The 25628-nt window shown below is 57.6% G+C and overlaps 3 protein-coding genes across 4 annotated transcripts in view; all 3 read right to left on the reverse strand.

Annotated features, from left to right (window-relative positions):
• Positions 1-152: 152 nt before the first annotated feature.
• CLK3 (CDC like kinase 3) overlaps positions 153-25628 on the reverse strand; it is a 127005-nt gene continuing 101529 nt past the window's right edge. The window contains exons 2-14 of the mRNA XM_054641796.2: positions 12371-12416; positions 12034-12182; positions 8506-8740; positions 6634-6727; positions 6311-6377; positions 4473-4589; positions 4050-4216; positions 3379-3473; positions 2431-2560; positions 1809-1891; positions 1414-1493; positions 1237-1327; positions 153-629 (exon numbers count right to left, since the gene is read on the reverse strand). Of these exons, the coding sequence (XP_054497771.1) occupies positions 444-629; positions 1237-1327; positions 1414-1493; positions 1809-1891; positions 2431-2560; positions 3379-3473; positions 4050-4216; positions 4473-4589; positions 6311-6377; positions 6634-6727; positions 8506-8740; positions 12034-12182 (1494 nt within the window). The 5' untranslated portion in view covers positions 12371-12416 and the 3' untranslated portion in view covers positions 153-443. The remainder of the gene's footprint in view (positions 630-1236; positions 1328-1413; positions 1494-1808; positions 1892-2430; positions 2561-3378; positions 3474-4049; positions 4217-4472; positions 4590-6310; positions 6378-6633; positions 6728-8505; positions 8741-12033; positions 12183-12370; positions 12417-25628) is intronic.
• Positions 14741-18104, reverse strand: LOC143695180 (uncharacterized). The gene is made up of 3 exons (XM_077185647.1): positions 18092-18104; positions 16035-16813; positions 14741-15160 (listed from the first exon to the last, which is right to left on the reverse strand). The coding sequence occupies exons 1-3, from the start codon at positions 18102-18104 to the stop codon at positions 14864-14866; spliced, it is 1089 nt and encodes a 362-aa protein (XP_077041762.1). The 3' UTR covers positions 14741-14863.
• The window catches only part of ARID3B (AT-rich interaction domain 3B), a 31810-nt gene continuing 28050 nt past the window's right edge, over positions 21869-25628 (reverse strand). For both annotated transcript variants that reach the window (XM_054642129.2, XM_054642130.2), the window contains exons 7-9: positions 25323-25580; positions 23467-23562; positions 21869-22448 (exon numbers count right to left, since the gene is read on the reverse strand). In XM_054642129.2, coding sequence (XP_054498104.2) covers positions 22270-22448; positions 23467-23562; positions 25323-25580 — 533 coding nt within the window. In that variant the 3' untranslated portion in view covers positions 21869-22269. The remainder of the gene's footprint in view (positions 22449-23466; positions 23563-25322; positions 25581-25628) is intronic.

Genomic DNA, 25628 nt, shown 5'->3' on the forward strand with positions numbered 1-25628 from the left:
GATGTTTATTTGTCTGCTCTCCTTCTAGAACCTTCTGCTGCCACGGCAGACACTGGGCCACTCCCCCTCACTGATTCCAGGGGATTTTTTCACCATCTCCCTCTTCCTTTGCACAAGAGGCAACGTAACCCTACACCCACCTACAAGGGAAGTATCAAACAATAAGAAACACTTTATTTTAACTTTACAACATATAAATAGACAAATCTGTGCTTTCCAACAGAGCTTTCCTTCCTCCTCTCCTCCCAGGGTCCTTGTGGCAGTGCCCCAGCCCCTGTAGACTCGGGCGGGGAGTGGGGCTGAGCTGCAGAGGCCGGTGGGGTCCATCTTGTGGGATCCATCCCATGGGATCCATCCTGTGGGATCCATCTCATGGGATCCACCCAGAGGGATCCATCTCCTAGGATCCATCCCAAGGGATCCATCCTGAGGGATCCCGGCCGTCATCTGCTCAGGTCCCGGCTGGCGCCGCGCCCGCACAGCATCCGCTCCTCTGCCGAGAGCCCGGCAAAGAAAGGGTGCAGGAGGGCCTCGGAGAACGTGATCCTCTGGGAGGGGTCGAATTCCAGCATCCTCCTCATCAGGTCAAAGAGCTGAGCGTGCTCCAGAGAGTCGTGCAGCATGTATGTCTGAAAGGGACAGGGACAGGGACACGGGCTCAGCCCCTGCCTGGGCAAGGCAGCTTCCCATCCCAAGTACAGCATCCCCCAAGGCAGCCTCTCATCCCAAATACAGCATCCCATCCTAAATACAGCATCCCCCAGGGCAGCTTCCCACCCCAAATAAAGCATCCCCCACTGCCCTGATACCCATAGGGACTCAGGAATCCTGGGCCAGGGCAGCTTCCCATCCCAAAATCAGCATCCCCCAGGGCTGCTTCCCATCCCAAATACAGCATCCCCCTGGACTGCTTTCTATCCCAAATCCAGCATCCCCTGGGGCAGCCTCCCATCCCAAATACAGCATCCCCTAGGGCAGCCTCCCATCCCAAATACAGCATCCCATCCCAAATACAGCATCCCCCACTGCCCTGATGCCCACAGGGACTCTGGAACCCTGGGCCAGGGCAGCCTCCCACCCTAAACACATCATTCCCCTTTCCCTAATCCCCATCGTGCCCTATCCAGAGCGGGATCCCTGCAGATGGGAGCTGGGGCTCCCTACCAAGCAGTCACAGAGGGAGTTCCAGCCCTGAGCCCCACGCCCTGCCCCAGGGAGGAGGGGAGCAGCACCCACCCGCAGGGGTTTGCAGTTCTCCTGGACGTATCTGCCATCGGACGTGTTCTCATCCCACACCAGGCTGCCATTGTGGAAGTATTTCTGCTTCCTGCACGGGGAAGGTGGGGTCAGGCAGGAGCTCTCCCTCCCTTCCAGGAGGTGGTGCCTGGGCTGAGCTCAGGACCAGGCTCTTACCGAGTTTTGTGGACCATGTGAGATGGGAGCGGCCCCAGGATCTTCTCCATCATGACAAGGTGCTCTCGGTTCTCATGGGTCTGCAAAGGAGCACAGCAGTGGTGGCTTAGAGCTTGGGGAGCTGATGACTAAAGGTTTGTCACCTCTGCAGGGACTGGGAGAAAGGATTCCACCAGGTCCTATCCAACTTTTCATGTTTTGCTTTTCCCTCTCCTCAGACAACAGACATAACCTAAACCCAGAAACGATCCCAACTCTGTCCAAACCAGCCCTTTTCCAGGCCTCATTTTCACACTCAGCTTCTCATTTTCAGTGCTTGATCTGTGTTTCCCTCCCCTTCAACTAATTCTGAGCTCTTCTGGACATGAAGGGTTCTCAGGGAACAAGAATCCTACCTGGAAGAGCGTGAAGCCACGGTAATACTCGAACAGAATGCAGCCAGTGCTCCAGACATCACACGGTTGTGCCCAGCCCAGCTCTGCAAAGAAAACCAAATTAACTCTGTGTTCCCTACTATCACAGACATGTTTGATGAAAAATCCTTTCCTTAGGATTTTTTCTCCTGAGAAGCTGAGAGGCCTCAGAAACGAAATGTAAACAATAATTATCTGCTGCTGTGGAATGCAACAGGTGCATCTGTGATTGGTCTCATGTGGCTGGTTTTAATTAATGGCCAATCAGCCAGTCAGGCTGTCTTGGACTCTCTGGTCAGTCACAAGATTTTATTATCATTCCATTCTTTTCCTTTCCTTGCTAGCCTTCTGATTGATCCTTTCTTCTATTCTTTTAATATAGTTTTAATATATAATTTTCTTTTAATATATATCATAAAAAAATAAATCAGCCTTCTGAAGCTCTCTTGTCCTGGGACCCCTGTGAACACCATCACACCCAACAACCCCCACCACGTTCCTCCTTGGTGAAACCACAGGGATCCACTCAGAGCTAGAAATGATCTGCCCAAGAGCTGGAGCATTCCCAGGCTGGTTTCCCATGCCCAGAAGATGCAGTTCTCACCCAGGATCACTTCTGGGGGCCGGTAGTGCCGCGTGGCCACGATGGTGGTGTGGTGCTCATGGTCGAAGGTGGCGCTGCCGAAATCGGCCACGCGGATGCTCGTGTTCCGGATGGACTTCTGCTCACAGCTCTGCAGGAAAAGCACAGGGCAGGGCTGGGAGAGGAGCTCCAGGTGCTGGGCCGTGCCTCCTCACAGGGATGGTGGAGCTGTGGAGCTCTGAGGAACCCCAGGAGTGCTACTCTGCATCTCCTCAAGGGCGTGGATTGTGGAGCTCTGAGGAACCCCAAAGTGCTGCTCTGCATTTCCTCCAGAGCTCCTTCCTCACAGGGATGGAGCTCTGAGAAGTCCCAAAGTGCTGCTCTGCATTTCTTCCAGAGCTCCTTCCTCACAGGGATGGAGTTCAGAGGAGCCCAGGAGCTCTGGTCTGTGCCTCCTCACAGGGATAGGAGCTGTGGAGCTCTGAGGAGCACAGGAGTGCTGGTCTGCACCTCCTCACAGGGATGGAGCTCTGAGCTCTGAGAAGTCCCAAAGTGCTGCTCTGCACTTCCTCCAGAGCTACTTCCTCACAGAGATGGAGCTCTGAGGAACCCCAGGAGCTCTGGTCTGCACCTCCTCACAAGGATGGAACTGTGGAGCGCTGAGGAACCCTAAGAGCTCTGGTCTGCAACTCCTAACAGGGATAGAGTTGTGGAGCTCCAGGAGTGCTGCTCTGCACCTCCTCACAGGGATGGAGCTCTGAGGAGCCCCAGAGCAGTGTTATGGAAAATCCCTGAACACTCCGAGCAGCCTTAAGGCTTTTGGAAGGCACAGCAGGAAGAAGAGCTCTGCCTTCCACCCACTTCCCAGGCTCTGAAGGCCTGGACAGAGCAGGGAAGATCCAATTTCTGCAGGGAGGGATAAAGGCAGCCTGTTCCTGTGCAGCCAGTGCTCCTTGGGACAGAACCCACCTTGTTCTCGTTGTACAGAGTGTCAAAATCCGAGTTGACAAACAGGATGTTTTCTGGCTTGAGGTCAGTGTGAGTCAGCTGGTTGTCGTGTAGAACTGCACAGAGGGAGGAGGAAAACACCTCTCTAAGCACCAGAGAGCAGCAGGGGCACTGCTGTGCCCAGCCCAGTGCCAGTGCCCCCAGCCCGTGGGGATCACTTGTCACAGACATATTTTATGAAAAATCCTTTTGACAGGAATTTTCTCCTGAGAAGCTGAGAAGCCTCAGAGGAAAAGAAAACCAGTAATTATCTGCTGCTGTGGAATGCAACAGGTGCATCTTTGATTGGTCTCATGTGAGTTGTTTCTACTTGATGACCAATCACAGGTCCAGCTGTGTTGGGACTCTGGTCAGTCACAAGATTTTATTATCATTCCATTCCTTTCCTTTCTAGCCTTCTGATGAAATCCTTTCTTCTATTCTTTTAGTATAGTTTTAGTATATCATTTTCTTCAGTATATAATTTTCTTATAATCCTTTCTTCTAGTCTTTTAGTATAGTTTTAGTATATCATTTTCCTTTTAATATAACATCTATCATAAAATAATAAATCAGCCTTCTGAAACATGGAGCCAAGATTCCCATCTCTTCCCTCATCCTGGGAGCCCTGTGAGCCCACCACATTCACTCACATCTCAGGGCATGGCACAGCTGGTAGGCCATGTGCCGGATCTGTGGCAGGGGGTAGGGCTGGAAGTTGTTCTCCTTCAGGAACTCGAAGGTGTTCTTGCCCAGCAGCTCAAAGGCAATGCACATGTGGCCGTGGAAGTTGAACCAGTCCGACATGAGGACACACAGGCTGCGCAGGGAGAGAGAGGCAGGGCTTAAGCACCTTTGAGGGATGCTCAGGACAGCTCTTCTGGTGTTCCTGGCCACCTCAGGAGTGGCTGGGGAGCAGAGCTGCCTCTGGAGCACAGAGAGATGCTTCAAGCCACCTTTGGGGAGAGCTCCCCAGCTCCTGTGGGACAGGGCAGCAGAGGAATGGGGCCAGTTTCCCTCACCCCATCCTCAGCCCCGTGCTGCTCTGTGTGCCAGCTGTGGCACTGGCAACTCACAACTTGTTCTCCTTGTCCTTCTCTTTGATTTTCTTCAGGACGTTGATTTCCAGCCTGGCAGCCTCTCTGTACTTCCCAACGTTCTTTATGATTTTCAGTGCCACCTGGGACTTGCCTCTGGAAGGGAGGAGACAACAAGGATGGAGTCAGAGACAGAACCTGTGTGCTCAGCCCACGGGGAGAGGCACATCCAGGCATCACTGGTCCTAACAAAGCTCTGCCAGCCCTCCTTGCTGCTTGGGCAGTGGCTAATTGGCACTGCCAATTAGTGAAAGGTCACTGCTGGCCATCACTCCCAAGGGACACTCCTGACACAGCTCTCTGTGACCCCAGGGCCACCCTGGGAGGCAGCAGAGCCCTGCAGCAAACTGAGCCCAGGGCTCGGGGCCAGACCAGGGCTCAGCAGGGCACAGGGGTCAGATGTAACCACGGGGGAGGTGAAAGGGGACAATGGAGAGGTGCCCTGGCAGATTAGGAGGTCACAGGGGCCACCCCTCAGCAGGAACTCGCTGCAGAACAACCTTCCATGGTGGGGCTGGGGCTGGGAGGGTCAGGGAGAAGCTGGAGATCTGGGAGAAGCTGGAGATCAGGGAGAAGCTCTTCCCCAGAGGGTGCTGGGCACTGAGCAGGTGCTCCAGGGAATGGGCACAGCCCCAAGGCTCCAGGACTCAGGGGCTCTCAGGAGTGCACAGGGTGGGACTGCTGGGGTGTCATGCAGGGTCAGGAGTGCACTTCTGATGATTGGCATGGGTCCCTTCCAGCTCAGGATATTCTTCTATTCTATTCTATTCTATTCTATTCTATTCTATTCTATTCTATTCTATTCTATTCTATTCTATTCTATTCTATTCATGGAATAGAATATTAGAATATTCTTAGAATAATATTCTAGTATTCTATTCTATTAATGGAATGGAATGCTTCCCTTAACACACCAGCCTGTAAATTCTGGAGCCAGGCCCAGGTGACAAACTCAGTCCCATGGAGCCCAGGTGGCACTGCCACACCTGGTGATGCTCAAGGGCCAGATGCAAGGAAAGGAGCCCACCTGGCATGCTCCACACACTCCACCACTTTTCCCTTGGGGTCCCTTCCTGATCAGGATATTCCTCTATTCTATTCTATCCTATTCTATTCTATTCTATTCTATTCTATTCTATTCTATTCTATTCATGGAATAGAATATTAGAATTTTCAAATATTCTATTTCATTCCAGAATATCAGAATATTCTAATACTCTATTCTGAGAATAGACAAGAAGAGAGAAGAGAGGAGAGATAACAGAGAGAATGCTTCCCTTGACACACCAGCCTGTAAATTCTGGAGCCTGGCCCTTTCCCCTCGCTCTGAGAAGGGCAGTGACACATGGAAGGTGACAAACTCAGTCCCATGGAACCCAGGTGGTGCTGCCACACTTGGTGATGCTCAAGGGCCAGATGCAGGGAAAGGAGCCCACCTGGCTCCTCCACTTTTCCCTTGGGGTCCCTTCCTGATCAGGATATTCCTCTATTCTATTCTATTCTATTCTATTCTATTCTATTCTATTCTATTCCTAGAATAGAATATTAGAATTTTCAAATATTCTATTTCATTCCAGAATATCAGAATATTCTAATACTCTATTCTGAGAATAGACAAGAAGAGAGAAGAGAGGAGAGATAACAGAGAGAATGCTTCCCTTGACACACCAGCCTGTAAATTCTGGAGCCTGGCCCTTTCCCCTCGCTCTGAGAAGGGCAGTGACACATGGAAGGTGACAAACTCAGTCCCATGGAGCCCAGGTGGCAGAGCCACACCTGGTGATGCTCAAGGGCCAGATGCAGGGAAAGGAGCCCACCTGGCGTGGTCCACACACTCCACCACCTTCCCAAAAGTGCCTTCACCGAGGCTGCCCACGATTTCATCTAGGAGAGAAAACAGGAGGGGGTGTGAGCCTGGGGGGCCGGGGCAGAGCTGGGCTCCTGCCACTTCACACCAACAAAACCTCAGAGCAACCAAAACAACCGTCTGTCACCGCTACACTCTTACAACTCAAGCCTCTGCCTCAGGCAAGTTATGGTCAGTAAATGAACCACTAGAGACCCCTCCAGTAGAGGCCAGAGAGATCTGGGCTAACCCGGGGTAAAAGTAGAGGTAAAGTTTTACGAAAGGTGGCTGTACATCGCTCTTGAAGCCAATCGCCGATCCTGCACACCAGGTGACCTTCCTTGTCATCTTCCACGCTCCTGCTGCGCTTACTGCTCTGCTGGCTCCTCTGCACTCACCCCCCCAGAGCGGGCAGTCAAAGGTTGCAGGGACGACGGGGCCGCCGGTGGGTGGATTTTCCAGATGCCAGCATTTCATAAGGCACACGGCATATATATAAACGATAGGGATAGTGCAAGGGACACGTCAAGACACAGAACTGACTTCAAAACAGATAAGTCATCAACAGCTACAGGTACGGCAAGGAAACTCGGCTCATTAGCTATGGCCTCTAGGGCAGGGAAATGCCCTCCTCTTCCAGGGTGGGGAGCTGCAGGAGGAATCCTCTGTTCCCCACGGAGGATGCACGGCAGGAGGAGGCCTTGGCCAGCACAACGTCACCTCTGGGCTGGCAAGCGCTCAGTTTGGACAGGCTGCCCAGTAGAAGCCACAGTAGCAGGTTTTTTCCCCTCTGTGCATCCTGCTCTTTGTGCCTCGGGCAATGCAGCTCCAGCTGCCCAGAGCTGTGTCCTGTCCTGGCTGGGAAGCAGCCCTGCCCCTCCTGAAAGGGAAACTTTGTGCCATGCTGAGCCTAAACCCGCGTGGCTGCTCGCAGACCCACTGGGGCACATCGGCCTCTTTGAAACTGGGAGAGCTTTAGGAACAGGACAGGTAAATCAATCCCCAGGGAACACTTCAGGCAAGCTCTGAGGTGATGTTCACACCCTGCTACTGGCAAGCTTCTACTGGAAAACCAGCCCAAGGTTCCTGCAAGGAGCCGGGGTCCACAAAGCGAGCTGTCCTAATTCCTCACCTTGTTCTAGTCTGCTTCCAAAATAGTTACAATCCCTGCAGCCAAAGGAACTCAGGGAAACCTTGACATTTCCATGCCTGAGCTTCTAGCAGGATTCTCTTCTGTGCCCCTTGCCCCCCTCAGAAGGTCCAAAATAATGAGCTAAGATCAAAACTCCCCAAAAAATCAGAGGAGAAGGTGGGAGGAGAGCTGGGACAGCTGTGAGGTGTTGGAGGGCTGAGCCCCTGCCAGGCCAGACCTGCACAGCATCACCACCACACACCCCAGCACAGCCCCGGCTCCCTCAACACCCCAATGCCACAGTCAGCTGGAGAGGAACCAAAAGGAGGAGCTCAGAAGTTCCCAGCCATGCAGATTTTCCAGCTGCTGGGATCAGAGCCATCCCTCAGCTGTGGTCACATTTCAGGTGGGAGGGGAGTTCCTCCTCACAGGAGGGAAGAGCTGAAGGGCTGGCTCTGACACCTCTCACCACTTCCAGGGCATGCCTGGGACCAGCCCCCACCCAGTTGCAGACATTCCCAGTTAATCCCAGGAAGGAATGCTGCGTTTCAGGGTGAAGTGTGCAGGAAGCTGAAATCCAGGTGGGAACGGGGAAAGAGGACACACGTGTACCTTGGGAAGGTGGGAACTTCGTGACAGGGCATAAAATCAGCTCTGGAGAGCCAGGCTGACCAATCCCACCTGCAAGGGGATCCAGGCACGAAGCCAAACTGAGGAATGCTGCACCAAACCCCCCAGAGCAGCAGCAGCCGCAGCAGAAGCGAATCCCGGGAGCGGGGCTGGCCCCGGGCCGAGGCACCACGTGAGTGCCACTGGAAGCTCTCCCTGATCCCTTCCCTGGCCCTAAGAACACGGCTTAGCTCCCTCACGGATTAAGGCTCCAAGGCAAAACCCACAGCCATGAGCACGACACAGATGGGGGGGAAGAACTTCACAACAAACACAGCAACGGGGATCGAGGTACTCACCAGAGCACTCGGGGCTGGAAGGAGGCAAGAACAGTTAAAGCTGAGCTCGCAGTGGATGCTACTCACCGAGGAGGCGCTGCTACAAGACCTGCTCCTGCGGCGGCGGCAGTGCTGCTGCTGCTGCTGCTGCTGCTGCTGGTAGCGCCGGGGCCGCTGCTGGTGCTGCCCCCGGCCGCGGGAGCGCCGCCAGGGCCGCGGCCGCGCCGGGCAATAATCCTGCCCCAGGGACGGGCTGCGCTCCTCCAGCCTGCAGGCATCGCTGTCCCGCCGGCAGCGCCGCTGGTAGGGCATCCTCTCATGGCTGTGGCACAGAAACAGCGCCCTTAAAGCCTGGCTGGGAATGCTGGAACAGTCCCGGGCAGCCACAGAGAAAAGCAAGGCACAGCTTCCCCAAGGGTATTCTGGGATTCATATTCTCTGAACCTCAGAGAAAGGAAAAACAATTCTGATCTCATTCGCTGCTCCTGTGTTTGTGCAAAAGCAGAATACAAGATAAAGATTGTTTACCCAAAGTGATGGTGTTTTATTTCTGTTCCAAATTGCAATGCAAGATGTTTTCTATTACCATCTGTATGGCAGATTATCTTTTGTCAAGTGGGCAGTTTGCCTTATCTGTCTCTCTGAGTGACCACAATCACACCTCCCTCAGGAGGGGACATCTGTTGATAACAGGCTATTGTACCTCTCTGCATGGCTGATAAGAACTACAGCATCTCATTGGGAGATGCTCCACCCAGAGGGAGGAGCCAAGCATTCCTACCCAGATATAATCCAGAGGTTTTTGAGACACCAGCACGGCTTTCTCCACTGGATTCCCCAGAGGAACAGCAGCTGCCTCTCCTTCCACTGGATCTTCAGAGGCAGAATCCATCCTTCTCTACAGGATCCCTGCTCCAGCAGAGCCACCCCTGACACTGCAGGAGGGCTGAGCCACAATTCCAATGGGACTGCTGCCAAAACCCTGACCCACAGAGTGTCAGGCTGGGTTCTGACTCTGTCAGTGTTGTTCTAGTGCACTGCATTGTTCATTTTATCCTTTTTTTTTTCTTTCCCTATTAAAGAACTGTTATTTCCTGCTCCCATATTTTTACCTGAGAGCCCCTTAATTTAAAATTTATAGCAATTCAGAGGGCTGGGGAGGGTTTACATTCTCCATTTCAGGGAGGCTCCTGCCTTCCTTAGCAGACACCTGGCTTTCCAAACCAAGACAATTTCCTTGGCCTGTCAGGGCCAAGTGTGTGTGTGTGTGGAGACTGTCAGCTAAAAGCCACGAGATGCTGTGCAAGAGCAGTTCAGTACCCAGCAGATTCAGTTTAGATGTAATGTAACATAGTGTAACATATGATAATAATATAGTAGAAAGTAATAATAATAAATAAAAAATACAATAAAGTAAAGTAATATAGTGTAATAAAGTAATTAATTAACCTTCTGATAAAATAAAATCCTCCTCATCATTTCTCCCTGTCGCAGGGATAATTCTATTCCCATAGTCCTGCTGAGGCTGAGTCATGGAAAGGCAGTGTGAGGACTCTGGAACCCTCAGGGACACCCCAACAATCCCACCCCATCTCCTGGGCAGCCTGTTCAGCTCATTCTCTGGAGAAAAGCAGCTTTTCCTAACGTCCACCCCTGACACAGCTCCCTGCTGTCCCCCTGGGTCCTGTCACCACCCGGGTGGTGAAACCCTCCTGCTCCCACTCCCTGTGCCAGGAGCTTCAAACCTTTCTGCACCTCGCACCCTGACCACTGGGGAGGAGTTCTGGAGAGAAAACACTGAGGCAGGGCCTCATTTTAAGGAGCTGGGGGAAAACCACACTCTGAGAGAGAGAGAGAGCTCCAGCTGGGCTGCCTTGCTGTGCACCCCCCCTGGATCCCTGGCCATGCCCCAGGCCAGGCTGGACAGGGCTGGGAGCAGCCTGGGACAGTGGGACGTGTCCCTGCCATAGCAGGGGTGGCACTGGATGGGCTTTAAGGTCCCTTCCAACACTCCACAATTCCACGTCACCTGAGCCACTGTGCCACCACACACAGGTGTTTGTCACTGCTCCTCCTCCCTGGGGGACGTGTCTCATTAGCTCTTACCCAAACGAGGAGCAGCAGCAGGGCCTGCTCTGGTTGTCACCCCAGGGGGACAGGAGGTCCCAGGGCTCCAAGCCCTCGGTGTGCACACACAGAGCAGCTCCATGGATCATCAGCAGGAGCCAGAAGGAAAATCTGTCCCCAAGCTCCTGCTCCTGGAGCAACAACCTCCCAGGACACAATGGGCAAACTCTGCACCAGGAGGGGCCAGGAGAGCCCAGACCCAGCTCAGTTGTGCAGGCATTGACCCACAGGAGGTTTTGGGCACACTGTGGGCACACCAGTGATGAGAGCAGCTCTCCCTGCTTCTGCCCCCAAAACACGAGTGCCTTCCCCAGCAGATTTCACTGGAGGCTTGCTTCACACCCCCTTGAGAAGGGAGCTGTGTTCTAGGTAGAAGATGTTGCAATTTCAAATGAAAGCAGAGCTTTGGCTCCCCGGTGATAACCCCAGGTCGGTGCCATCACCCAGCAACAGCTTCAGCCAAGACCTTCAGCCTGGAAATGGGAATTTCTGCTGTTTGCACCTCCCTGCCCTGCCAACAACCAGCTCTGCTGCTGGCAGCCTCATGGGCCACTGGGGGGGCATCCCAGAGTGGGTAAAATTCCAGACTGTGCCAGGGCAGCCGTGGCTCTTGGTCACTGCTGAAGTACCCAAACACAACCCACAGCTCTGTCCGGCACCTGCCCAGACACTCCTCATGTGCTTTAGGGGCACACAGGAAACAGAAATAATAATAATAAACCCGAAGGACTCAGGTCACCTCAAAGAGGCTGACACTGAAGGGACAAGGCTGTTTTCACCCAACAAAAGCCTGCTTTCATACAAATCTGCTCCAAATTACCCATCAGATGGAAACAAAAAAGGGAAAAAGTGTGCCAGCTCTATTTCACAAGCCACCTCCTTCAAGTAAACAAAAGCCTGGCTGGGGAGAGAAATTAATCTGGAGAGCATTTCAGGAATTTAAAGATGAGCTCAGCTCCTGCCTGGCTGCACCTGCCCAGTCCAACCAGTGGAGCCACAGCAGCCCCAGCGGCTCCGGCCGCTGTTCCAGAACCGTCCCCTCATCAGAGGCCCCGTCCCGCTCCCAGCCCCGAACTGTCCCCGTGGAAAGGCCGGACAAAGAGAGGACCAAAGGTAAAATCCCGAAGCGAAGCAGGAGGGATGGGTTAGCAGCTGGATCCTTCAGCTGGGATCCTTTCGGAGGCGAGGGAGGAGCGCGGCCGCTTTAAACCCGGGTTTAATCCTGTCAGAGAGAAGCGGGCTGTCAGGAAAGCCTTTAATGCCTGCGCAGCATGGAAACGTGATTCCAGGGCAGGCGGCTGCTCCTCAACACCACAGCCACGGCTTCGGGGAGAACTTCGGGAAGGGTGAAGAGCCAGGGAAAGCACACACAGCACACACACAGACGGACAGACAGACAAGTAAACCCTTCCCTTCCACCCCCGGGGTTTAGGGGTTTCCATCAGCAGCCGGAGCCGAGCTCAGCAGGGTTTTTGGGGCAGCGCTCACCTCCTGGAGCGCGATCTGCGGGCGAGCTCCCTGCGGGGCGGGTAGCGCAGCCTGCCCTCACACTCCCGGCTCCGCGACCGCCGCCGCTTCCAGCGGTGCCCCGGCTCGCCGTCCTGCTCCGGGGACCGCAGCCTCCTGCAGTGATGCATCTGCGGGACGGGAGCACGGCGGGCTCAGGCCGCTGGCCCCGGAGCCCCGGCAGCCGGCCCGGCCCAGTCCGGCGGGGCTGCCCGTGGGCCCGGCGGATACGGGGCCGTTACCCGCTCCGCGCCCGCCGCCCTCGCGTCCCCTCCCTCCGTATGTGCCCGGTGTGTGCCCGGTGTGTCCCTGGCCTCACCGCCGCCGCTGCGGCCGCGCTCGGCGGGTGCGGCCCGGCCCGGCCCCTGCGGCCCCGCAGCGCCACCGCTTCCGCTTCCCGGCCGGGGTTAAACCCGCCCCGCCGGGCCGGGCCCGCCTCGGAGCCGCGGCCGGGGCGGCACCGCGCTGAGGGACGGCACGGGTTAAACCGGCGCTGGCAGGAGAGGGAGAGGTGGAAGCGATCTGGGTCCGCGTCAGCCTGTTCTTCATCACCGCCACCATCCTCACCCTCGGCACGGCTTCCTCCCCTTGAGACTGCTCACCATGGTCATCCTAACCATGGCCATGGTCATCCTCATCATGGTCATCCTCACCATGGCCATCCTCACCTTCAGCACAGCTTCCTCACCATGGCCATCCTCACCATGGCCATGGTCATCCTCACATGGTCATCTTCACCATGGCCATCTTCATCCTCAGCATAGCTTCCTCACCATGGTCATCTTCACCATGGTCATCCTCACCCTCAGCATGGGTTCCTCTCCATGGGACTCCTCACCATGGGCATCCTCATCCTCAGCATGGCTTCCTCCCTGTGGGACTCCTCACCATGGTCATCCATCACCACGACCATCCTCACCCTCAGCGTGCCTTCCTCCCCGTGCTCTGACCCACTGTGGTGGTCAGGGCCATCCTCACCACAGCCTTCCTCTCCATGGCCATCCTTACTTTTTACACAGCCTTCCTCGTCAGGGTCTTCTTCCTCACAGTCTGCCTCACCATGACCTTCCTCACCAGAGCCTGTCTTCACCATGGCCAGCCTCTCCCTCAGCATGGTCTTCTTCCCTTCTTCATCTGCCTCACTGTGGTTTTCCTCATCACGGCTTATCTTAGTGCAGGCCTTCCTCACCACAGGGCCTTCCTCACCATGGTCATCCTCACCATGATGACCTTCACCGTGATGACCCCCACAGTGACAACCCTGGCCACAGCCTTCCTCCCCATGGTGATCCTCCCATGGTCTTCACTGTGGTGGCCCATGGGCAAGAGAGCTCCACACACCAATCATTCCCAACCCCTTTATTTATTTATTTATCAAGCACTAATTAGGGCCAGCAATCAATTAAAAATGCTGATGGACACCTTTATCACCGGGTGGCATTGGCGTGTCCTTGTGGCTCCGCTCAGGTGGGGTGGAAAGGGCAGCAGATGGGGTGGAGCAAGGGTGGAAGGGACAGGAGATGCCACCACCATGGAGGCCACAGGGGTCCCAGCTGGGTGCTGGTCCCTCCTGGCTCCTCCACACAGGAGATGCCACCACCGTGGTGGCCACAGGGGTCCCAGCTGGGTGCTGGTCCCTCCTGGCTCCTCCACAGCCCAGGTTCCAGGTGCAGACAGTGGATGGAGCAGACAAAGCTCCTCTTCTCTCCCGAGGCTGGGGCCACCTCGGATGGGCTCAGTCCCCTCCGGAGCCCTTTGGGATGGGCTTGTGCCGACCTCCAGTGATCTCCAGCCCTGGAGATGTCACCTGGACTTCCCCCCAGTGGCGTGGGGGTGTCACCTCCCCTGTGCCCAGCTCGGGGACGCCCTTGGCTCACTGTGAATCCCGCGCCAGGATCAGGGTCTGGGCTGGATGCGGTGCCAGCGCTCCGACTCCAGCGGTGCCTGGCTGCACATGTCCCTCCAGTGTGGCACCCCTGGCCCCACCTGGACACGGCCCAGCACCGAGCCACGGCCGTGGAGCCAAGCCTGGGGCAGCACAGGACAGGGGACACGGCTGGTGACCTTCCCCTCTCCCCACAGGAGCCGTCCCAGCCCAGAATCGGCTCCTGCAGGGGCTGAGCAGGGGTGAGCCAGGTCACCTCCTGAGCCTGGTCACCTCCTCAGCCTGGTCACCTCACCTGCATGACAACGAACTCCAAGGCCAGCTGCTGCTGCTGGATGTCCCCGGCGGGGAGGGTGAAGAGGAAGGGCGTGTTCCACACGGGGCTGTAGCCACTGACGGACTTGGTCTCCTTGGTGTCGATGATGTGGCCCTCATGGTGCAGGTGGATGATGACATAGTGGCCTGGAAATGGGGACAGAGCCCTGGAGAGAGGGGCACATGCCAGGGAGGGAGGCTGGCAGCTCCTAAGTGGTGCTTGGAGGGCTGCAGGACCCTCGTGAGGCTCTGTGGAGCTGTGGGGAGAGCACAGAGCTCCTGAGAGCACAGAGATCCTGAGAGCACAGAGATCCTGTGCATCTCCTGATGGGAGAGCACAGAGCTCACCTCTCACCTCCTCAACTGCCCATCCCTTCTGGAGAGCAGGGACCTCCAAAGTCCTCAGCTCACATCCCAGAGAGCAGGGAGAGCCAGAGGTGACAACAGCCAACAGCACAGAAAGCCACATGCTAATTTTGGACAATAAATAAATATATTTCAAGCACTTTGGGGCCATATTGGAGATACCTAGATCCCTATTATGCTCCCTGTGCTCAATTTCATCCAGTGATACAATCACAGAGTGGTTTGGGTTGGAAGGAACCCCAAAGATCATCTCATTGCAACCCTCCCCCATGCTTGGAAGAGAGAAGTATGAAAGGGAATGAGAGAATCTGCCAAGCAAAAGGAGGGGAAGCCATTCCCAGTGCCCACCTGGGCACACCCTGGTCCCCGTGCCCTACCTGGGGTGCCTGGCATGCAGGAGAGCCGGCCCAGAGCCTGGGCCTTGCGCAGCAGCACCTTGATGCGCCCGGCCGGGGGCTGCAGCTGCAGCAGCAGCAGGAGCTGCCCCAGGGGCCTGGGGGGCGAGGAGAGCACGCTGCAGCTCAGGCTGGGGGCACTGCGGTGCTGGAACGGCACAGAGAGCAGGGGATGCTGTGAAACCTCTTGTGAACTCACCCAGCCCTCCAGCCTCCAACCTCACACAGCCCTTCCAGCTCCAACCTCACACAGCCCTTCCAGCTTCAACTTCATCATGTCCTTCCAGCTCCAACCTCACACAGCCCTTCCAGCTCCAACCTCATCCAGCCCTTCCACCTCTGACCTCATCATGTCCTTCTACCTCCTACCCCATCCAGCCTTTCCAGCTCTGACCTTGTCATGTCCTTCCAGCTCTGACCTCACCCAGTCCTTCCAGCTCTAACCTTATCCAGCCCTTCCGGCTTCAACTTCAACGTGTCCTTCCAACTCCAACCTCATCCAGTCCTTCCAGCTCCAACCTCATCCAGCCCTTCCACCTCTCACCTCATTGTGTTCTTCCACCTCCAACCTCATCCCACCCTTCCAGCTTCAACCTCATCGTATCCTTCCAGTTCCAACCTCACCCAGTTCTTCCAGCTCTGACCTCACCATGTCCTTTCACGTCCAAATCCTTCCAGCTCCAGCCTCCTCCAGCCGCTCCAGTTCCAGCCCTTCCATCCCGGCGCTGCTCCTCCCCCAGCAGGGTCGGGGCCGGGCAGGAATGGGGCAGCCGGGTGGGTTTGGTGCCCACCAGCGCCGCAGGGATGCTGCCAGCTCTGTTTGCCCCTTCCACCCCAGCACCCCCTGAGGATGAGGTGCAAAGCCCCCGGTGAGGAAGGCAAGCCCGGGGCTTGCACTGCCATGGACACTCCCCGGGGCTCCCGGTGCTGCCTGGAGGAGGCTCTGCCTCTGCCCCTGCAGCTCCAGGGCTCTGAGATCAGACAAAACTCAGCCCGAGCACTGAAACCGCTGCCGTGCTGACCTTGCTGAGCTTGGTTTTGGTGCTCGCCAGCTCCCAGGAGTAGCTGGAGGGGGCGTGGGGGTCCCAGGAGGCCTCAGCGCAGGGGAACAGGACCTCGCCCACGAAGGACTCCTGGAGGCTCCGTGACCTGGCGTAGACAGCAAAGCGCAGGGTGCAGCTGCCCAGCTCCTCCGGGCCGTACGGGCCGAAGCGGCAGCGCCGCGGCTGCCGGCGGAGGCTCCTGCGGCGCACGGACCCGCGGCGGGACGGCGGCACCAGGGACACCTTGACGCGGGAGCCCTGCTGGCCCCGGGGCAGCTGCGACACGCCGAGGATGGTGACGGTGAGGGTGGCCTCGGGCAGGGAGTAGCGCAGCTCGCAGTGGAGCCGGGGACGCTGCCCGGAGCGCGGTGGGGCGGCGGGGACCAGCGGGCTCCGCTCGCTGCAGAGGAGTTTGGTGCCGGCCATGGTGCAGCGGCGCTGCCACAGCCCCGCCAGCTGCGGGAGGAAGGGGAGGCTGGGCAGGGACGCTCTGCCATGGGGAGAGCCCCCTCGGGGTGCCGGCGGTGCCGGGGAAATCTCCTTGGCCCGGGTCCCCGGCGCCTCTCCCGTCAGCGCCTCGCCCCGCTGCTGGATGGGCACCGGCACCGTGGCCGCGGGCAGAGCCGCCCCCAGCTCCACTCGCTGCAGGCCCAGGGGGCGGCCCAGGCGCCGGCGGTGCCACCAGCACATGGCACAGCCCAGGAGGACGCCGAGGAAGAGGAGGGACAGCCCCGCGCCGGGGGAGAGCTGCAGGTGCGCTGGAGAGAGAGAGAGAGAAAGAGAAAGAGAGAGAGAGAGAGAGAAACGGGCACGGTGAGCGGGGCCGAGCCAGCGCGGCTCTCCCCGGGGGCTGCGGCAGCTGGGGCCAGCCCGGTGCCCCCTGCCCGGTGCCCCCTGCCCGGGGCTCCCTCCCCGCTCTCTCTCAGCCGGGACTGAGCTGTGACATCCCAAAGGCAGCAGGTGGGACAGGAGCCGCGCTCGGGCAGCCTGACACGGGCCGGGGTGAAACAAAGGCGGCCCCAGCCCGGCCGTGATAAGGGCCCTAGAAGCGGGCCGTTATCAGCGCCGTGCCAGGCTGACCCAGCTCGGGCGCTGGTGGGGGCTCACAGGGGGCACCTGCAGGGATTTGGGGTGTCCGGGCTGGATTCAAAGCGGCAGCGGCCTCTGAGGGATGAGACAAGCCAAGCCCGGTCCCAAAGAGGGGAACCTCCCCCCGGAGAGGTGATGAGCTGGATTTTGTCCGTCCCTGCAGGGATGCCCGCGGGGTTTTGGGCTCCCTGGAAGGAGGGCATCCCTGCACACTGGGCGTTTAGGGAACAGGAAAGCAACTCCTGCACACGAGGGATGGAACTCCTTTGGAATTTAGTTCCTGAATTTCAGAGGGGGCATCTGTACGGCTGTGCTGGCAGAAAACCTCCCTGTGCCCAGAGCTGGCTTCGCTTCCAGCACTGGAGCGAGGGATTAAGGAGAACAGGGCCGGGATGAAGCTGTGCCAGAGCCTGAGCGGGTCCATGAAGGGATGGGGACGTTGGAAGGAGAAAAGCGGGCATTGTCTCACCCCGCGGGGCCGGGCCGCCCGGCCCAGGTGCCTTAATCCGCTCTGGGCTCCCCGCAGCCCTTTGTTGTTTGTTCGGAGCCGGGTGCTGGCCGGGATGAGCTGAATGGCGGCATTTAGGGAGGGATGGAGGGGACGGGGCTGCCTGGAATTTCCCTCCAGGGATTGTATTCCAGCCCAAACAGCGCCTGCCGAGCCCGCGGCCGTCCAGCCCCGGGACGGCGGGTTGGGAGGGCCGGAGCGTGTCCGGCCCGGGCGCATGGACACACGGACACCGGCAGGGCTGGGGTGCCCATGTGCACCGCACCTTCGGGATGCGGGGCTCCAGGATGCCCTGCGGGGCCCAGCTCCACCGGGCAGGGACTGCTGGGCTTGGGCTGAGCACCACGGAGCCGCTTCTCGGCTGAGCCCGGCTTAGCTGAGCTGAGCTGAGCCCGCCGGGGCCAGGGGAGATCCAAACCCCGCGGGGACCCCGCCTTACCTGCTCCGGGCATCGGGGGAGTCCTGGAGCCGCGCTGCCAAGGGAAAAGCCGGGGCTGGGAGAGCCGGAGGCAGGAGGGGAGGGGATGGGGGCCCGGGGCCGGGATAGGCTGGGAGCCCAGCCCGGGGAGCTCACCTGCAGCTGGGCAATGAGGGCAGGGCAGCGGTTCTGCTTCCACGGGATGAGGATGAGGAAGGTCAAGGGCTCCCTGCCCTCACCGGCACCCGGCCAAGGCAAATGCGGGCACGGGGCACGGGCAAGGCTGGCACGGGAGGGACTGGGAAGGGCTCCCTACCGTGCACAACTGGTTCAATGAGTGGAAAAGCAGCGGCGGGTGCTGTGCAAACAGCGGGGAGGCGTTGGAGGAGCTGTTCGTGGGGAGCAGGCGGTGACAGAGAAGGGGTTTGGGAGATGGGTAAGGGACAGGTGGGGATGCCACGGGACAGAGAAACAGCGAGCGTTTCTCACAGCGGCTTGGGAGACCTTTCAGGGAGTTGTAAGGATGTGATAACTCGTTAAGTACAAACAATCTGCAGGTGGTGTTTTCTACTTCTCCTTCTGTTATTCTCAAGGACGGTGTGTGAGGAAGGTGTTTTTGTTAAGTAACCGATCAAATAGAATCGATCGTATCACTCCATAAAAACCACGCGGTTCTCTTGAATAAAACTTTCTTTTGCTCCTTCTACAACACCGCCTCCCGCCCGTTCCTGTGTCATTCTCGGCGCAAGAGTGACAGGACAGGGCGGCGACAGCTCCGGCGACAGGAGATCCCGTGCGGCTCCCGTCAGAATCCAGCCTGGAAGCGCCAGCGTTCCAGCCCGGGCCAGCTCCAAACTGGGAGCTCAGGGCCCCTGCAAGGACATAGCCCAGTTCTCTGGGAATAGCTGGGAATTCTTTACCCTCAGAGACCCTGCAAGGACACAGCCCAGTTCTCTGGGAATAGCTGGGAATTCTGTACCCTCAGAGCCCCTGCAAGGACACAGCCCAACCTGTGGGAATAACCGGGAATTTTTTACCCTCAGTGCCCTCAGGACACAGCCCAGTTCTCTGGGAATAGCTGGGAATTCTTTACCCTCAGGACACAGCCCAGCCTCTGGGAATAGCTGGGAATTCTTTACCCTCAGGACACAGCCCAGCCTCTTGGAATATCTGGGAATTCTTTACCCTCAGGGAGCCAGCCGGGGCACAAAGCAGGCGTGGGGGTCACGGTGTGAAGAGGTAGAAGTTTATTGGAATATAAACATTCAGATAACCTGTAAGATAGAAAAAACCCAACAACAACATATACAGACACTTGTTGGAAGGAGACGTTGAGGTATTTATCCACCGCCTAGGCTATCACATTTGTTTTTATTTACTTATTTTATTATTTTTTTTTCTCTTTTAAATAGGTAAGAAAACTAGTTAGCAAGGCTGCTGCAGCTGTTTGGAGAGAACATCTGACCGCAGTCCCCTGGCAAGGGGCAGGCACAGCAGCCTCCCCTCGGCCCGCCCACCCTCCCGCCTTGCCCGCAGCCCCGGGGCAGGCTCGGCTCGCTCTGCCCCGCTGGAAGCGCCGGGGGAGCGAGCTGGGGGCTGCCCGGGGCTGTTGGGCTGGTGTGAGGAGCTGGGGGAGGATGGAGCACTGCCCATCATCCATCGGGAACGTCCTGCCGGCAGCATCAAACCCTGAGTACGACACGGGGCCGCCCCGCTCGGCCTCCCCCCCGCTCTGCTGCTGGTTTCCAGCACCCCCTGCACCCAAAGCCTGGCAGCTCAGCAGGAGACCCGCAGCTCAGGCTGCCAGGGCCAAAGCCAGGCTGAGGGAAAGGGTTAAACTCTTCACAGTCTGGATGGTCCTTGTCACCCCGGGCTGGGAAAAGGACCGGTTTATTGTTGCAGCTTATTTAACTGAGGTATCTGTTACGCTTCCCGACCTGATTCTTTCCCTGAATTGGATACAAAACAATCTGTTAGTCCCTGGCTAGTTCCAGTCTAGGTTGAGTAAAGCTTATAAACATTAATACTCTAGTAGTGTCCAAGCAGTTCAGTGATTCGAGTGCCTTTCTGTGCAAGAAAACACAACGTTAGCAAGTGAGACAAAGCAGCCCCACCCCGGAGCAGCCTCTGCTCCCCCGGGGCCAGGGAGCAGAGCAGAGGGAAAAGCAGAAAGTGCCCCAGTCCCACTCAGAGGAAACAGCCCAACCCCACCCAAGAATAAAATAAAACAACCAAAAGAAAACCCAAAAAAAGGGAAAAAAAATCATCTGAGTCCCAGAGGCTGGAAAATCCTCTGGGAGTCTGTGAGGATGAAAGGAGCCTGCGGGTCAGGCCGGCTTCCCCTGCTCCCTCTGAGAGCAGCTGGGGACACCCGGAGCAGCATCCCTTACCCTCCCTCCCTGCAGGGCATCCCCACCTCCCGATCCCAGAGAGCCCTGGGGGCTGCGGGGGCAGGACAGCCCCAGCACAGTGCAGGAAGCAGCAGGAGGGCAGAGCCCGGGGCTGGCACAGCGAGGACAATGCACAGATCCAAGGGGCAGGGTCACCCTGCTGTCCTGCTGTCCTGCCGTGCACTGTCCTGGGATGGGCTCCTGGAGGGTGGGGAAGCCACTGCTGCTCTGCTCAGCCTTGTCTGAACTCCCTGTCTTTGGTGATCCGTTTAAAAGCCAACAGAAATAAAAGCAAACACAAATTCAGCAAACCCACCTATGAAAACCCCCAAAGCGATAGGATATGCCAATACTTCCTGAAGAGGTTAAAAAAAACCCAACCCAACACAAACAAAAGCAACCCAACAAGTACATAGCTGAGGTATTTCATCTGCTCAAAAAACCTGACCCAGGCCTGCAGCACGGGGAGGACATCACCAGGGCAGGAGGGATGGCAGGGATGGCACCAGGGCAGGGCATGGGGACAGGCCACAGGGACAGGGGGACAGCACCAGGCCACCTGAGCAGCTGATTCACAGGGAGCTCTGCTTCCAGCCAGGGCCAGGAAGGGCTGGATTCCCTGGGCTCTGCCCCTCCCTGCCCTGCTCAGGTACCATGGCAGGGGGTTTGGGCAGAGCCCCAGATGCCCACATTACCCACCCCACCTCAGCCCTGTGCCCAGCACGCGGCCCTGCAGAGCTCCCAGAGCTGCTCCAGGGAGCCTGCACCAACCTGAGGGACCCTGCTATGGGGACACGGGGGGGACGTGGAACCCCAGCATGCCCAGGCCCTGAATGTCACTCCTCAGGGACCTTCAGGGACACTCAGGACTCGAGGGGTGAGGTGGCAGCAGCCAGAACCGAGCAGCTGATGGTGCCAGAACTGTGGAGAGGACAGGAGGGAGGCTCAGGAGCCTCCCCTGAGGACATGGGGACACAGCAGGAAGGGACATGAGCAGATTGCCATGGGAACACAGGGCCAGGCACGCCCTGGCTCTCAGGATTGTCAAAACACGGAGTTGTGGGTGGGAAGAGCCCTGGTGGCCCCTGGTTCCAGCAGAACCAGGGTTCCTGGAGAACAAGGGCTCCAGCAGGACCAGGGCTCCAGCAGAACCAGGGCTCCCTGCGGAACTAGGATTCCAGGAGAACCAGGGCTCCAGCAGAACCAGGGCTCCTGGAGAATCAGGGCTCCAGCAGAACCAGGGTTCCTGGAGAACCAGGGCTCCTGGAGAATCAGGGCTCCAGCAGAACCAGGGTTCCTGGAGAACCAGGGCTCCTGGAGAATCAGGGCTCCAGCAGAACCAGAGTTCCCAGCAGAACCAGGGTTCCCAGCAGAACCAGGGCTGCCAGCAGAACCAGGGCTGCCAGCAGAACCAGGGCTGCCAGCAGAACCAGGGTTCCCAGTAGAACCAGGGTTCCCAGCAGAACCAGGGTTCCCCGCCCCAGTCCTGGCCCTTTCCCTGCCCTGGTGACATCCTGGCCAGGAGCTGTGGCCCCAGAGCCATCCCTGATTGAGAAACGCCAGGTGTGCCCCCCCTCCATGGGCACACCACACACCCTGCAAGGAGGAGGAGGAGGAGGAACCAAAGAGCAAAAGGGAGGAAGGAAAGGGGGGGGAACAAAGCCAAAAAAAGGCTGGACAAAGACGATGAAGGAAAACTCGCTGGCATGGAAAGGTTTCACCACCATCATCATCATCCTCCAGGTGCTGTGCAGCCACGAGAGCAGGTTCTTTGAGGTGAGGTATGTGTGCACTCCTGGGCAGTGCCCGTCACAGGGACCAGCTGGTGGAGGGCTCTGCGCCAGGCGTGCCCCGTGATGAGGTAGGGCTGGGGGAGCAGTGGGAGCTGCTGGAGCTGCTGCTGGAGCTGCTGGAGCTGCTGCTGCACGAGCTCTGCGTGCCCGAGCCGGCCAGGAGCTGCACCACAGGCTTCTGGGCAAACAGCACCCCTGTGGGCACAGACAGGGTCAGGCTGGACAAAGGGGAGGCTTTCCCAGCCCCAGGATCCCATCCCATCCCATCCCATCCCATCCCATCCCATCCCAGAGAGGGTCAGGTTTTCCCAGCCCCTGGATCAGATCCCATCCCAGCACAGAGAGGGTAAGGATGGGCAAAGGGGAGGCTTTCCTAACCCCAGGATCCCATCCCAGCACAGAGAGGGTAAGGATGGGCAAAGGGGAGGCTTTCCTAGCCTCAGGATCCCATCCCATCCCACCCCAGCATAGACAGGGTTAGGCTGGCCAAGGGGAGGCTTTCCTAACCCCAGGATCCCATCCCAGCACAGAGAGGGTAAGGATGGGCAAAGGGCAGGCTTTCCCAGCCCCAGGATCCCATCCCATCCCATCCCATCCCGGGTTAGGCTGGGCAAAGGGGAGGCTTTCCCCGTGCCCCCCAAGGAGAACTGTCTGGTTCCCAGTAGGGCTGTCCCGTTCCCAAGAGGGCTGTCCCATTCCAGGAGGGCCATCCCTGGATGGTCCCATTCCCAGGAGGGCCATCCCTAGGCTGTCCCATTCCCAAGAGGGCTGTCCCTGGGCTGTCCCATTCCCAAGAGGGCTGTCCCATTCCCAAAAGGGCTGTCCCATTCCCAGGAGGGCCATCCCCGGGCTGTCCCATTCCCAAAAGGGCTGTCCCTGGGCTGTCCCATTCCCAAGAGGGCTGTCCCTGGGCTGTCCCATTCCCAAGAGGGCTGTCCCATTCCCCAAAGGGCTGTCCCATTCCCAAAAGGGCCGTCCCTGGGCTGTCCCATTCCCAAAAGGGCTGTCCCATTCCCAGGAGGGCCATCCCTGGGCTGTCCCATTCCCAGGAGGGCCATCCCTGGGCTGTCCCATTCCCAAAAGGGCTGTCCCATTCCCAGGAGGGCTGTCCCATTCCCAGGAGGGCTGTCCCATTCCCAAGAGGGCTGTCCCTGGGCGGTCCCATTCCCAAGAGGGCCATCCCCGGGCTGTCCCATTCCCGGAGGGCTCTCACCAGCGTAGGTGGTGCCGTTGATCTCCACGGACATGTTGATGCTGCCGATGCCGTTCGGGGAGAGGTTCAGCGCCGCCGCCGCCGAGTCGGCCTTGTCTTGTCCCAGGGAAGGAGGGAGGGGGGCACAGTTAGTGGGCACCCATCCCACTCCCCGCACCCCCCGAGGTGAGCACAGCCCCCCTTTGTCCCCTCTTGGGGCAGGAAGTGCCCACAGAACGCCCACATTCCTGGGAGTGGGGCTTGGAGCACCCTGGGACACGGCAGTGTCCCTGTCCTTGGCTTTGAGGTCCCTTCCAACTCAAACCATTCCAGGACCAGGCTGCAGAGGAGCTGAAAGGCTTTGGTGAGGCTGGGAGCCCGCTGGCATTGGGAAATGTTTCCCCGAGGGCCATTCCTGTCGCAAGGAAGGGCTGGGAGCACAGAGATGAGCCCGGATTTAACTCCCAGCTGGATTTTGCTGCGGCTCGCTGTGCTCGCACTGCAGCGGCTCCAGCGGCCACTGGGGGGAGGTTAAAGGCAGGGAAACTCCATGAAAATCAGGATTTTCCCCAGCCTGGGCACGGATGGGCAGCTGAACATGGAATTCGTCCAGCTCCACAAGGGTGAGCCTGGATTTTGGGATTGCCCCTCCAAGGAGAGCAGCAAGACAAAAAAAAAACCACCTCTAAAAACTCCACATTGAACCTAAATGTTGCTACCAAGCCATGCTGAGCTTATCAAAACCAGCTCTCAGAGCATCTCCACCTGGTTTTCATGGTGCAGTGGGGAAAAGGAGGGCAGGGAAGACAAGACAGCCCCTGCAAAGGTGGGATCCCATCCCTGAATCCTCAGCCTGTTCCTGTTTGTAAGGACAGCAATGGTTCCCAGCGTTTGGATTTAGTTCAGGGTGAAAGCAGAAGTGAGGTGAGGGAATGAACACTCCTGGATAAAATTTGTATTCCCTATCACTGGCTCTTGTGGTTTTGATGGGGAATTTGGTTGGATGCAGAGTTGCCAGGAACTGGGAGCACTGATATCACAGAAATTATTGCTAAGATTCAGGATGAATTGTTTAAACACAGGCTGGGGAAGAAGGCCAGAAACAAGAACACTTTTAAAAAAGAATACAATCTAAAAAAGAAACAAGTTCTAAAAAAAGAACTGCTGCTTGCGAGGAACCTGCTTTGACCTTTCCCACCCGTGATTTGTGGCCAGGCACCTCAAACCAGCACTGATGGAGCAAGAACAGCTCTTCCTTGCTTCCAAGCTGTGCCAAACTTAACCAGCTTGGAGCTTTGGGAATGTGGCAAAGCTCACAGAATTCACAGAATCACAGAATGACCAGGTTGGAAGTGACCTTCCATCGAGTCCAACCCAGCCCCAACACCTCACCTAAACCCTGGCACCCAGTACCACATCCAGGTTTTGTTAAACACACCCAGGGATGGTGACTCCACCACCTCCCTGAGCAGCCATTCCAGAACTTCATCACCCTTTCTGTAGTAAAACTTTTTCCTGATATCCAACCTAAATTTCCCTTGGTGCAGCTTGAGGCTGTGTCCTCTGGTTCTGTCAGTGCTGCCTGGAGAGAGAGCCCAACCCCACCTGAGCACAGGCACCTTTCAGGGAGTTATAGAGAGTGATGAGGGCACCCCTGAGTCTCCTTTTCTCCTGAATCTGGGCTGGATTTAGATGAGCAGGAGAATAAACCCAGCAGGAAAACCCAACAAAACCTTGCACCTGAACACCTCCATGCCAACAAAGCTGGAATTGAGATGACCCAGAGGTCACTCAGAGGTGACCCAGCCGTGGGTGTGTGTGACATTCCAGGCTGGGACCTTTCCCTCTCTGCTGCTTCCTGAGGAGCTCAGCCTCACCTTTCCCATTGATTTTGATCTTCATGGGGAGCTGCCGGGCCATGCTGAACAGGTTGCGCTGCAGGGCCTGCTGCACCAGCCGCTGCTCCTCCTCCGTCATGCGCGGCACCTTCTTCTCCGGGGGCTCTCCTGCCTCCAGCCTCTCCCTCAGCTGCTCCAGCGTGGCCGTCCTGGCTGCCACCGTGGCCTGCTGGCCACCCAACGTCACCGGCACGGCCACGCGGCTCGGCATGGACACCGTCAGGGGCACGCCGTCACCTGGGCCAGGAGGGGACACTCAGCCAGGGACACTGCCAGCACCACAGT

Source organism: Agelaius phoeniceus, chromosome 13 (genome assembly GCF_051311805.1).
Source record: "Agelaius phoeniceus isolate bAgePho1 chromosome 13, bAgePho1.hap1, whole genome shotgun sequence".
Classification (NCBI taxonomy): Eukaryota; Metazoa; Chordata; class Aves; order Passeriformes; family Icteridae; genus Agelaius; species Agelaius phoeniceus.